This window comes from Myotis brandtii, unplaced genomic scaffold (assembly GCF_000412655.1).
Source record: "Myotis brandtii unplaced genomic scaffold, ASM41265v1 scaffold384, whole genome shotgun sequence".
Lineage (NCBI taxonomy): Eukaryota > Metazoa > Chordata > Mammalia > Chiroptera > Vespertilionidae > Myotis > Myotis brandtii.
The window spans coordinates 3,467,221-3,481,608 of record NW_005364745.1 but is presented as its reverse complement, the minus strand read 5'-3'; the positions used below and the strand labels follow the sequence as shown (position 1 = coordinate 3,481,608).

General features: G+C 49.0%; 1 protein-coding gene across 1 annotated transcript in view; it reads left to right on the top strand.

Annotated features, from left to right (window-relative positions):
• The first annotated feature begins 504 nt into the window (after positions 1–504).
• Positions 505–14,388, top strand: part of RAI14 (retinoic acid induced 14) — a 106,503-nt gene continuing 92,619 nt past the window's right edge. Inside the window, exon 1 of the mRNA XM_014544890.1 lies at positions 505–587. Within this exon, the coding sequence (XP_014400376.1) occupies positions 552–587 (36 nt within the window). The 5' untranslated portion in view covers positions 505–551. The remainder of the gene's footprint in view (positions 588–14,388) is intronic.

Sequence of the window (14,388 nt, the reverse complement as noted above, 5' to 3'; positions counted from 1 at the left end):
AACCACACTGAGGAAAATAAACAGGGAATGCGTGGCATCTGGGGTATGAACCACTGCGTCCTTATCGGTCTGCACTGTGGTGACCCCTCGAAAGGCGGTGGATGGTGTAGTGATCACACGGAGGGTGTGGAGGAATGAGTCCAGCCGACAGACACTGTGTGTTGTACAGTGACAGCCGAGTAGTTAAAGCTGTTCTCCTCTTAATGTTTGGGAAGTTGGGTAACATGTCAAGATTTGGTTCACTTGAAAATGTCAGAAGGTTCCAGGGTGTAAGTAGTCTATCATGGGTGGAAACATGTCCTTCCCCACGTCTTAGCTCTGACTGCCTTCCTAACTCAGCCCCAAGCTCCTGCGCATGGTGCAAAGTTGTAGTTCTTCCCTCAGGAGGGAGTATCCCCTCCGGAGGGAGTATCCCTTCAGGAGGGAGTATCCCCTCCGGAGGGAGTGCCTGTGGGGTTATTTGGAAACCTCGATCCTTGATCTCTTTCTTTCTCTCTCTCATAGGTGTTGAGCAGTCTCCCCTAGAGCTTTGGAAGCTGAATGGACTGAACATGAAGAGCTTGAAAGCCAAGTTCAGAAAGAGCGACGTAAGTACACGGTGACGCACGCTCTGGAGGGGCCCGGAGGTCGGAAACAGCCTCCCCTCCTACTGCTGAGGCGCTGGGCCGGGCAGCCACAGCCGGTGTCTCTGGGCCCAGCTCAGGTGGCTCTCGGGAATGGCCAGCTCTGGGTTCCTTGCTGTGTGTGTGTGGATAGCTTTCCAAAATGACATTTTTAAATTCCTGGGGTCTGGGCCCAGTAGAGAAAGGAACGAATTGCACATCTTAAGGAAAGAAATCAGTAAAAACCTCAGCATTTCTAAGTCCCCCAAATCCGATTTTCAGAGGAAGCTAGTCTTAGGAGGGTGGTTAAAGAATTACGTCTTAGCATGGTTCGTGTTGAGCCTTAGGAACTCTTCTGAACTTCCTGTTAGGGCTTTTATGGTAAAAACAATATCTAGTGCTGCTTTACCTTCACTCCCCCTGAATTCCTGGGCTTCTTACTCATGTGTTATTCATCATAAATGACTTTGGATTGGAGGAACCGGCTGTGATGTCAGCGTTGTGAAACACCCTCCCAGAGGAGAAAATGGAGAAATATAGCATAGCAGCGGGATTATACACAATGCTATCTTAAAAGGTTGCCTCATAAGCCCTGCTGAAATCCCAGCTTGCTATTAGCCGCATTCCAGATGCTTCCAGCAGAATTGTTGAGCAGGAGGAATTCATGGAAGGGTTTTGATGGAATTCTAGCTACATCATTTTCATAATGGGCTTGCTTGGCTGTCCTTTAACATTAGGTAATTAAAGGTGAACCTGGATTTTATTGCTTTGCGTGAATTCTATGACAGCTGGGCCCAACCACACTTTTTTGCGATAAGTAGAGGCTGCAACTGTTATGGCTCACACACACACACACACACACACACACACACACACACACACACACACACACCTCCTTTTGGCTGAAGCTTATCTCCTGAGGTTGCATCATGACATTAACTTACTACCCTGATAAGACCCAAACCAGAGGAGACGCTTGCGGGATGATTGCAGACTCTTATCTTGCCTGAAGGAAGTCAGACCTAGAAAGGTTTCTCAGGGAGAAGTTGGCCTCATTTTCTCGTTCTTCAGGTAAGCTGACTGCTGTCCGGCACTCAGAATGTGAGTGACTGGGGCAGAGGCATCCAGCCAGCCTTTGGCCAGGGACAGCCTCGGTCATTGACTTCCTCAGGCACCTGCCCCCCCCCCACCCCGCCCCGAGAAACTCCCTCAGCCCCCTCCTCTGCTGGCCATACAACCCTGGAGCCTATAGATCGCATTTGGCTTTCTGCTGGGAAGGAAAAGGCACTTAAATGGAAAATGCCGCCCAGTTGAGCGGATATGGATTTGAAAACTGTGTGGCCAGGTTAGCAAATGTCTTTTCTGTTCGGGGGGGGGGGGGCTCCCATATATACCGGCTGAGAGTGCTTGAGCGAAATTGAATCGGTCTGGAGTTCCATGATACCCGGACAGGGGCAGGGGGAAATGAGACACACATACACTTTGGGTTTAAACAATTAAAACCTGCGGCAATAGGGAGGGTGTTGCTGGATTCTAGCTTTTAAATGAAAACGGAACTATTTCCATGATAACGTGAAATCACGGTAATAATACTATTAAAAGCTTCTGGGATTTGGCAGCAGAAGGGTTGTGCACTTGGCCGTGTGCGCTGAGAGGAAATGTGAGTGCAGCGAGCTTCGGGGAGGGAGAGAGGAAATTGGTATGATGGGGCCAGAAAATAGCCAGGGGCTCCCCAAATGCACCCCAAATTGCTTCTCAGAGCCACGCGATTGTGCAGCCAAAGGCAGGGGATACAAACAAGAAAGAAAGCCCTTGTAGACCCCAGTTTGTTCCTGAGCCATGTGACCGTAGTCACTAACCATTAGAGTGTTCGCTGTACGGCGGGTGCTCTGCCCGGCTCTTATGGGAACTCATCTAATCTTGCCGTGACCTTGCGTGGTAGGCATTCTTGTTAGGCGCACTTTACAGATGAAGAAGCTGAGGCCCAGGGAGGCACAGGAACTGGTCTGGCTTCTTAGAGTTTTATGTCATACAACCAACCCGTTTTTTGTGCCAAAGTAGCGGCTTCCAGAGCCCAGGTTCCCTGAAGGAACAGATCTGGCAGGAGACTTGATTTTACGAAACAGGACAATCCAGGCAGTCGTTTGGGAAAGCGACTCTGGGCCTCGCTGTGTGGCCTTGGACAAGTCTCTTACCTTTGCTGAACTTCAAGTTCCTCCTCTGAAAAGTAGAGAAAATATCAGCCTGAAAAAGCTGTTGTCATGAAACAACAACTTTTTCAGGCTAATATTTTCTCTAAAAAAAAAAAGTTGTGAAGGTTAAATGTTCTCATGTAAGTAAAACACACATCTTAGGACCTGGCGGTCAGGAGATGCTCAATGAATATTTATCCTTTTCTCTTAATCAGAAACCCGTGATAAAATGGGGGATCGGGAAAGTATCTACGGTCTGGGGGGTCGAATAATCAGGTACCAGTTGCTGCCCCTGAAGATCCGGGAAACAGCTGGGGGTGGGCTGGGGAGGGAGGCTTGCTTTTCGATGGGTGCCTGTCGGTCTGACTCTTTTTGTGTATGTATATGCACATACATGTAATCACTTGTTACAAGAAAAGTTAACGCTAAACAGTTTATGTTTAGTTAAATGAGCCCAGTGATAATCTTCTTTACCTGGAGTGAGTGGTCTCTCTCAAAGCATGAACCCAAACCATCAACCATCAAACTTTCCATGTGAGGCTGAGCGGAGCAGCTGGGAGAAAGGGCTCTTTGTGTTTCGGGGGGCAGGGGGGGGGTAGGAAGAAGGGACGGCAGCTCCTGTTCATGCTTTCAGAAAGAAGGCAGGTGACCCGCTGCTGTGATCGCGTTTCAGCCCGCCTGTGCCTGGCGGTCGCAGCCTGGCCGGCTCGTGGCTGCCAGAGCAAAACCCAGGAGTGAAGAAGGACACACGTGGCCCCGAGGAGCCCCGTGGGTGGGCTTCAGGTCCCTCTGCCGCTCCAGGCCCATCGTGCGGGAGCAATGCCATCCCAGTGAGCTTTCTGGAACAGTTGACTCAGACGACCATCGCCTGAAGGGCAGGTTTATGGGAGTGTGACAGGGGAATGACCCGATCCTGTGGACTGTGGTTACATAATGTCATGGTCTAGTTCAGCGGTTCTCAACCTGTGGGTCGCGACCCCTTTGGGGGTCGAACGACCCTTTCACAGGGGTCTCCTAAGACCATCGGAAAACACATATATAATTACATATTGTTTTTGTGATTAATCACTATGCTTTAATTATGTTCAATTTTTAACAATGAAATTGGGGGGTCACCACAACATGTGGAACTGTATTAAAGGGTCGCGGCATTAGGAAGGTTGAGAACCACTGGTCTAGTTGCTTTAATCCCTGATCATATTTGGGAGCCTGCAGAGAACCCCCCAAAGAGAGGTATGGAGCTGCACACGGGTTCTTCTCCCGTGGATGGCATTTTCCAGGTCCCCTTTATGACTTTATTCTGGGCGTCCTTAAACGTGGGTTAGATACTAGAGAGAATGCGGGAGAAGTGTGAAGTATGGTTCTTGTCTTGAAGAAGCTCATGAAGGGAGGTGGGAGGAGGAAAAGTACATGGAAGAAATAACTAAGGCAGAGTTCAAATTGTGTAGAATATAGGTTTTAAAGGGACGGTCCGGATGATAGAAGCCAGTTGTTAAATTGTGGGGTCTCGGTGGTCAGTGCTGTGGGATTTCAGAGAATCACTGGGGACAGGAGAGCTTTCCGAGGAGGCTTCTTCCATGTAGAGGACGGGCAGGATTTGGAAGGGTGAGTGGGAGAGGAGGGGAGCGGAGTGCATGGAGCCAGCCATGCAGCACCGCGGTGACCACCTTAACATTCTGCCCTTGACATTGTCATACTTCAGGAGCCCAGGAGCGTGCCCAGGGCATGGCTCTGAGTCCTTTAATAAGAACACGATGAATATTTCATTCTCGTTTTAAGAAGGGGTGTACTTGACTTTGATGCTTATAAAATGAGCACAGAGCTCTAAATCATCATTATTTATATCTTTTATGGCTACAGTTTGAAAGTGAGTTCTTTACCTCTTTAAATATCTGCAGCAACTAGTACGTGGTTCCGCATGGAAAAATGAGCTGTCAGCATGAGCCAGCAGGCCAAGAAGGCTGGGATTTCCCTTTGCTAATAAAACGCTCAGGCTTCTGGAATTTCTTGGTAAATGCCAATTTTTGGTGCCGTGAGTGAAATGGGTGGAGGTTGAGGCATGGGAAATGGGGTGGGAAGATCTTTGTCACAAATCTTGAGCTATGCCTCTCAGACACGACTGAGGCCTTCAGAGTTGACTTTGCGGGTGTGCATTTAATTTGATGAAAGATTTGTTCCCAATTATGTTTTCCGTTGTAATAAGGAAGCACCGGACATTCCTTTAACAACAAAAAAAATCAAAGCAGCCAGTTAAAAATGGCTGGCTCCTGAGAGATGCAATTGATGGTACTCTTTACGCAGCAGTCATTAACCGGTGCAGCCTCCAGCCGAGACGTGCACACAGCCCGTGGATCCCGCGGGACCAGACACATCCTGCTCAGACAGGCGCTTCAGTTCCTGGCCTGTTGGGAGAGCAGCTCTCATGAAGGTCAATAATCGACATCTCTGCCAATTTATTTTTTTTCTAGAAGATTTAGTCCTTTCTAATAAGTTCTTACACGTGCCCAAGCCTCCCTCCCCCACCCCACACACGCAGGAAGACGGGAGGGTTGAAAATCCAAGTGTGCCCGTTGACAGAGGAGCCCGGGCCTATTCTCTTGTAAAGCTCAGACCTGATTTCAAGCTGCATCAGGGGTGACCTTATTGGGTAGAGGCATGAGGCTCAGCTTCTGGAGAGGCATTCGGGCAGGTCTGTGTCACGCCGCATACTTTCCGGGGCTCGTCAGCCCTTCTTCGGTGGGGAATGTGTTTGCTGCCTGACTTCACCTTGTGTAGTTGCTTAGGGCTGCCGGAAACGTAAGCCTCGCTGCTCCAACAGCAGGAATGTGTTGTCTCACGGCTCTGGCGGCTAGAAGTTTGGGGCCGAGGTGTTGGCAGGGTTGGTTCTTGGCAAGGCTGTGAGGGCGAATCTGTCCCAGCCTCCCCCAGCTTCTGGTGGTTGGCTGGCAATCCTGTCTTCAAATTTCCCCTTTTCCAAATGGCACCAGCCCTACTGGATTAGGGCCCCCTCTGTCAACCTCATTTTAACTCGATCACCTCCGTAGAGACCCCATCTCCTCGTCAGGTCGTATTCTGAGGTATGCAAGACTTCAAGTTTTGTCTGGGCCAGGGGCACAATTCAACCCCAAACATACCTCCATGCCTTCGTCCTAGAGCAGGTTCTCCGAAGCCCTGGCACCCCCCACCGAGCATGCACACCGATGGACTTCAGCTCCCTGGGGCTGTCTTCAGTGTCTGCTAGAGAGAGACCAGAATACCCCAGATTTTCAGTGGGTGACCCTGACATAGCAAGCGTGAGCACGCATTGACCGCTGACCTACTACCCCAGAAATAAGAAGAGCTCTCACCGATTGAATGTTTACTATGTGCCAGGCACTGCACCGAGCCTTGGTGTGCTCGCTATCATGTGATGTTTACAAAACTCGACCCAGTAAAGAGTATTGTTATCATAGCAGTTCTAGAGGAAGGCATTAAAGTCCAAGGGAAGGGAAGTCATTTGGCCAAAGTCACACATTTGATAAATGGCAGCGAGATCGGAACCTGGGACTTTCCTTGACACCAGCCTCCACTTGCTCACCACGCACACACCTGCTGACACAGGGCACCCGCATTCCTGAATCCAAAGCTTCAAACGGAATCCAATGAATTCTGCCCTATCGTCCTCAGTGTGGAGACCCAGGCAATGGTTTTACATCATGGGGAGTGCTGTCCGGAGTGGCCAAGTTCACCAATATCGCTGTCCTTCCCCGTGGCAGGGGCGGAGCTGGGAAACTCTGTTTGTTTCCTGGAAGGTAAATGCACTTCAGACTTAAGTAAGAGAGAGCAAATGCTACTTCTGCTCTTCCACCAGAGCTCCTAAAACCTCTGTTTCCGGATGGAGCTCACTGGGTCACAGCTTCTTTCTAGTTAGCCTAGACCCGTGGTCGTCAAACTGCGGCTCGCGAGCCACATGCGGCTCTTTGGCCCCTTGAGTGTGGCTCTTCCTAAGCCTTAGGAGCACCCTAATTAAGTTAATAACAATGTACCTACCTATGTAGTTTAAGTTTAAAAAATTTGGCTCTCAAAAGAAATTTCAATCGTTGTACTGTTGATATTTGACTCTGTTGACTAATGAGTTTGCCGACCACTGCCCTAGACCCTCATTCCAGGAATTCTTGGTTAAACCTGATTCCATTCCAGCGGCAGCGGAGGCCAATGTGAAACTCGGAATCTGGTACCCAAACGTGGGAAATCTGATCATCCGCACGGCAGTGAATCATCTAGGTTATTACCTCTTATCTCTCCCCCTCCCCCTCGAATTAATTACCTCCTAATCATTTCAAACTGTTGCTGACCTTGGTGTTTTTTGTTTTGACAAATTCTTGTGTGTAACTTCTCCTAGGGAGCGAAATAGAAATCGCTTCTGAGTTTACTCTGTGGAGATTTTCAGCTGGGTTTCTACTCAAAGATCTTTGCTATAGAAAGGCCAGCTCTGTCTGTGAAGATGGCAGTAGTGATTAGCTTTGACTTTCCTTGTGTTTGAGTCCCTACCTCCTTTTAAACAAGGAAAGTCAGCATATTTTGATCAACTTGATTGTCCAGTTATTAGTTTTATCACATTAAAGAAATTATTTTCACTTCTTGGGAAGCACTGCCTGGGAATGATATTTTTCATTTTCTCACGAGAGCAAATGGTCTGATGGTCTTTACTCCCTCCTTCCTCCTGGGCTGTCCAGTGGGCTAGCTGGTCAGGAAGCATAGAGATTTAAAATGTGGGAAGAGTAGAAGAATAGAAGAAAAGGCTGAGGGCCCACATCTCCTTGGGTGGGTGTATTTGGTGCTGCATTTCCCAGCGCTGAGACTGTTTCTATGGCAGTTATTTCAAACTTGGCTACATTTGTGGAGGGTTTTTTTCATGGGAGTCGGTGGGACTGCATGAAGCCGCCAGTTCTTCGAAGGGGTGTTTCGTAACTGAGCAGCCGCACGCTCCTCCTGTGAGGTCCCAGTGGGCATATTTATGGAGATACAGGATAAGCTATTATAACAAAAACCTGAAATCAAATAAGATAGCAGTTGTTTTCTTCTCAAGTAAAAGTTTCAAGCATGTGAGGGCCAGCGGGACAGCATTCTCCGTAGATTCGTCCCGGACCAGGTCCCTCTGTGATGCCCTTCTGCTGCCCTCCAGAGCTGCACTGGGCATTGCTGTGGCCAGTCACCCCCTGTGGCCTTGAAGCATTGAAATGTGGCGAGTCCAAATGGAGATGTTCTATATGAATAAAATACACACCAGTTTTCAAAGATTTAACATCCCCCGCAAAAGAGTAAGACATCTTAATATTTTTTTTATAATTACACATTGCAGTATTCATATTCTGGACATGTTGGGTTAAATAAATGTATTAAAGTTAATTTCATCTGTTCCTTTTAATTTTTTAAATTAAAACTTCAAAATCTTGCATTAGAATTCTTTTGGACAGTGCTGGTCTAGGGTGTTCTTCATGGAACTGACTGGAACTTGGGCACATGCCCCTGCCTAGCTGCAAGGGAGTCAGGAAAACATTTTCTCTACCTGGCAGCCATGAAACCAGGTAAACCTCCAGGGGAAGGAGGGATGGATACTGAAGATAAGCTCAGTGTTAGGGGTTGAATTGCCACCCTCCCCTCAAAAGACATATTGAAGTCCTAACTTCTTTGTACCTTTGAATGTGACCTTATTTAGAAGTAGGGTCTTTACAGAGGAAATCAAGTTAAAATGAGGTCATTAAGGTGGGCTCTAATGCAATATGACCTGTGTCCTTATAAAAGGTGGAAATTTGGACACAGACACACATGCACAGAGGGGAAACTATGTGAAGAGTTGGGGAGAATGTAGCAGAAGATGAAGGCAGAGCTCTGGGTGATGTAGCTGTAAGCCAAGGAACACCCAGGAGGGCCAGCAAACCACCAGAAGCTGGGAAAAGGGCATGGAGCAGACGCTTCCTCACAGCCCTCAGAGGGAACCAGCCCGTTTGACACCTTGATCTTGGACTTCCAGCTGCCAGAGCGGGGAGACAATCCATTTTTGTTGTTTAACCCACCCAGTTGGTGGTACTTTATTGTGACAGCCTCAGGAAACGAATACATTTAGCTACTGGCAGTTTCCACAATGAGTCTCATCTGGGAGTTGGAGGACCAAGATGTGCCAAGTGCTGTTGGCTGTATTACTTGGACCCCAGAAGTGAATATTGGCCCCGTTCCCCATTGTCCTGTTGGCGGATGCCCATTGCAGCATGCTGATTAGGGTGAAGTTAAAGGCCTTTTCCGGGTTCGAAATGGAAGCTGCTCCTGCGTGTCACCAGCTGGTGACATTAGGTTATCCTGAGCCTTTTCCTGTTCCTCCAGGAATAGGTTAGGTGACCTGGTTTGATAGGACGTGGCGTTAACACCATTTGCAGTCGTCGTTTTGGGATTGCTCACACGGGTAGGGACTGTGGTGACCTGATCCCACACCTTCATACCACGGCTGGGGCTGATAGCAGCCTTGGAAGGATACATTACAGACTTAGTTATAGGTTACATTGGGTGTGTGTGTGTGTGGGGGGGGGGTGTTCAGTCAACACACAGCTTATGAAATTGTGAAATATGAAGATTCCTAATTATATCGACTTTATTTGAAGATATGTGCTAGTTTGACACTAAAATTGTGGGGCTTAGAATTCTCAGCAAAACATTAGATTTGTTGCAAAAAAAACACACCAAAACCCACACCTTAAAATAGTGGCATTTCCACTTCCCAGACATGTTGCTTTATTACTGTAACCTACGATGGCACTGTTTTTTCTGTAGCCACGTTCCCTCTTGATTCATGCTGGGTTCATTGTCGGTTCTTTTCTACTGATGCTGGCGGGGCCCTGCCTTTCTCTGTGTGCTTGTGCTGTTGGATATTTGAACCCAAATGCAGGGCGCTGCCTTGGTTAGCTTTTATTTTGTTAGTTAAATGTGTTAAATTTAATTTTGTTCAGTAAATAGTATATTGCTCTGGTTTTTGCATCATTTTACATTCTGACTCTTAATCACATTGAGTCATCTACAAACTTGGTAGCCATCCCTATCTAATCCAACTCATTAATGAGTGCATTGAACAGCTTTGCCTTCAGATAGTTATTATTTTGTAATATAGTTATTATGTACGTATTATGTGGATGACATTGTCGTATATTTTATACAGATATATGCCATATAATTATTTGTATCCTCCCAAATGGGCAGCGCTTCAATCCTCATTCCTTGGGGTCTGTCTGGTTCTAGCTCATCAGTTATACTGTTTCTCAGCTTTGTTTTCTAGCTTGTCCCAGTTCTATCTCTTCTCACCTCTGTGATGTTGGGCAGGTTACATAACCTCTCTCATTTTTGGTTTTCTTATCTGTAAACCAGGGTGGGGCCAGCCCTCTCTCACAGCGTCATTATAGGACTAGGGTTAAATCTGGCACACAGTGAATTCTCCATACATGGCAGCTAAGGATACCTGTTACCCCGATGGCTTGCACGATGCCTGGCATTAGTAGGTTTTCAGTAGCGTGTGATGAATGAATGGTCTCAAAAACTTTACTGTGTAGTTGAGACACTGTGATTAACATGCATGAAACAATTAAAGCAATACAGGGCTTGTGTCATTCCAAACAAAGTCAGGAGCCCAGGCGATAAATACCGTGGGAGTTTAAAGAGGGCTTCCAAGAAAAGTGTCGTTTGGGGCGGGCACACTTGATTGGGTCGTTTGGGATTAACAGAGGAAACCAGTCCTGGTGAGTGGAGGTGAGGGCAGGACATACAGTGACAAGGGAGATGCCCATGAAAAAGTAATAGGAAGTGAAGCCAGATTGGGGGGTGGGGTGGGGTGAACTTCTCCACACAGCATTGGAAGCTGGGGGCGGATGGGGCGGATGGGGTGGATGGGGCAGCGGGGAGCTCTGAAGATTGCATTGTGGGCAATAGGTTGGTTTGGGGATTTTGAGAGACAGCGCAGAGAGAAGGGCTAGGACTCGGGCCAAGGCTAGGGTGGTGGCTGCTCTGGGGAGGGGAAGGATGTGGCGCTGGGAGTGGGTGTGGGATGAAGAGCGGGGAGGAAATCCAGATTCCTGCTGATACACAGAGGCCACAGCCCGCTCTGGGCGTGCCGGCCCGCGGACGTGCCCTTCATCTCCTGAGAAATCGGGTGTGGGCTTCTGATTGCGCCTGCCTCTCAGCAAGCAACTCGGTGGGAAGAGACATTAGGGGAGAGAGAGAGAGAGCAAGTAAGAATCTATTTGATTAAGAAAGAAGGTTTGGAGAATATTTATTTAGCATTCACATGCACTTCTGTGTGTGCCAGGTATCATTCTAACCAAGGTAACACATTGGAATGTATTTATTCCTACTAGGGAAGTGCCATTCTTATCCCCATTTCACAGATGAGAAAACTGGCATAGTAACCTGCTGTCAGCTCGCCATCGCTATTGTAAGAAAGGAGGGTAAACGGAGTGGCTGAAACAGCAGAGCTCTAGGGTGTCACTGTTCTGGAGGATGGGGTCCCAGATCAGGTGGTCAGTGGCTCTGAGCTGTGGGGGACACTATTCCAAGCCCCTCTCCTCGCTCTGTGGTTTGCTGGGAATCTGCGGAGTTCTTGGGCTTAAAGATGCATCACCAGATCTCTGTCTTCATCTTTACCTGGCATTCTCCTGTGCGGGTCTCTCTGTCCAAATTTCCCCTGTTTACAAGGACACCAGTCATATTGTTATTGGAAGATTATACGAGTGAGGTTCCCCTTTCACTAGTGGGAGTGGGGTTCTTAGGGTGCCGCTGGAATGAGCACTTCCGGAGGCCCCCACAGGAGGATGAGATGTGGGAAAAGGCCTTATTTTCATGGAGTTGTAGTCCTTGGGTTGTCCTTAAGCCAGTCCTGGAAAATATGTAGCTGGGGCTTTAGTAGAACTAAAAGCAAAACCAGCATCCTGAGTTCTGTTCCAGGGAGAGTTAAGTCCTGTGTAGCATCAGGCCGGATTCAGCCCATCAGTCCACTGTGTGGGTCCTACAGGGCGTGAGCCACGTGGGTGAATGCAGGGAGCCCCCACAAGCCAGGAGCTAGGTGAGAGCAGAGAGAGAGAGAGAGAGAGAGAGAGAGAGAGAGATTGATTCTTTGTTCAGGAGTTAAGCATGTCAGATTTCGAGCCCTTGCAGCGGCCGGGCCTAGTTTGGCCACTGACTGGCTCCCAGGTGTGACCGATAGGTAGGCATTTCCCCATGTCACCCAGACCTCACTGGGCATGCGCCCATGGTCCAGTCCCTTCCCCCAGCGGCCTGTGGGGATAGACTTGGAGATGCTAACTGCGCTTCCTGGCAGCGCTGTACAAATGGCATGCCTATATCACCTAGTCTCCCCTCTGCTCCTTTCCTGTTAATAATAACCAGGTTATTCATGGTATCGGTACTGGATTCGGGGCCCACCTCTCTCCAGAATAACTTGATCTTAACTAATTACAATGCCCCATCTCAAAATAAAGTCACATTCTGAGGTGCTGGAGGGTAAGGCCTTGAACAGCTGAATTATGGGAGGACACATTTCAACCCATGACACGCGTCCAGGTCCCGAAGGTGAAGTGGGAAGCGGGACTTGTGCCGGGGACTCTGGTTCCAGAAGCCACGCCTTCACACAAGGACAGCGGCTGCTGGTGTGCACAGGTGTTCGCTGCGGGGACACACGAGGTTCCATCCCAGCACCTAGAGGCCGGAGCCGGCTTTCAAACCCTTCCCACAACTTCCAGTGGCCGCTGGCCGAGGAGACTCGCTGGTGCACTTTGACCGCAGCAGGCTTCAGCCCAGCCCGGTGCCAGGTTCGCAGGGATCCCTGGGAGCCTCTGTGCCTGAGATGGGGGGTGGGGAGGGGGGAGGATATGGAAAGCAAAGCGGTTAGACCTGTTTGGGGAGAGGAGGACCTGGAATGCAAATCGGGACCTGACACTTCAGGAATGTTTGTATTGTTTTCTGTTTTTGCAATAACGAAGGGCATGGCTTGGCCTAGGCTGGCTGTGCTTCTGAAGGTTTTGGGCACAGCCGTCCCCTGGGTGGTGGCTTTGGCCCCGGGACAGGTCTGAGGGCACTGGCTGTGCCCTGGGAGTAGCTGGAAGGGGGGTGTTTGGTAAGCTCGGCCGCGTGTTCGGCGGGCAGGCATGTCCCGCAGTCCTGGGAGCCTGGTCCTGTGGGTCCTGCCCTTTCCAGGGCATTTGGAAAGCCACCCCCGCCCTCCCCCCACCAGGAGCACGTGGATCGAGGTGGCAGGGGCAGTCCGGGTCCTGGTGGGCAGGATGAGATCATCACCCCTGCTGTGTCTGCAGCATCCAGCACCCGCACCAGGCACTGTGTTGAATGAATGACTAAGGGCAGCGTGCAATGCTGACAGCTCGTCGCTCCCTCTGCCTCTGCCCCTCTGCCCCTGCCTCTCTGCCCCTCTGCTCAGTGTTGACAACTTCCCTCAGAGAGGCTGCTAGGTGGGTTTCCTTTGCAGGGGTCCTCAAACTACGGCCCGTGGGCCACATGCAAATACAAATATTGTATTTGTTCCCGTTTTGTTTTTTTACTTCAAAATAAGAAATGTGCAGTGTGCATAGAAATTTGTTCAGAGTTTTTTTTAAAACTATAGTCCGGCCCTCCAACGGTCTGAGGGACAGTGAACTGGTCCCCTGTTTAAAAGTTTGAGGACCCCTGCTTTAGGGTGTCTGACTGCCTGTCCTCCTGGCCACTCGTGATGGTGTTATGGAACAAGAATGAGCATTGTTGGGGGACTGGCTTATGTACAGCCCACCTGTGTCCCTGTTTCGCACGCAGGCTGTGAGGTTATTTTGTATCAATGGGTAGCTCGTTAGCTTACGTGGTTGGAGAACCACACTAGCCGGGCCAGTCCTGAGCGTGGACCTGGTGCAGGCTGGGTAACTGGCCTGTGCTCCATGGGCAGACTTCTAAACTTAGACCCAGCTTACCGACTGGCAGCTGCATCTCTCTTTGGCCATAAAAGGGCCCGAAAGTTACTGATTAGGAACACAGCCACCCCGTCCCGGAAACCAAGCAGCGCCTGGGCCCTGGTGTGATGGGACAGCTGATTCAACCTCATTGGAAGGCGCCAGAGGTCATCACCATTCCGTTTTTCACACCTGTGAGTCAGTTAGCCGAAGTTCGTCAAAGATTCGGGGCCACTTGCTCTTACCGTAGCTGGGGAAGAATTCTCCAGAACGGTCACGTGAGCCTTCAGAACCGACATGTTTATGACCTTAGTTCATGACCTTAGTTTGTGGCCTTAGTTCATGACCTTCGAGAATGTTCGCGGCTCAGATACCTTCCAGCCCATTGCAAACCCTGGTCACACATTTCATTTCTTTGCCACAAACCTGTGTTGTATAAACAGTGCTATTGGGTTACCACTGTTACCATTTTTGGCCCACTTAAGGGAAGCTATGTGAAGAAAATAATCTTAAAAATGGAGTTTTTGTATTTATCTATATTATTGGGAAATGAAGAGTAACTCATAATTTGGAGGAGTAGGCAAATAAATGATGTTACATCCATAGTGAAGAAAGTTCTAGAGTCATTAAAAATTCCTCATCAGGGAA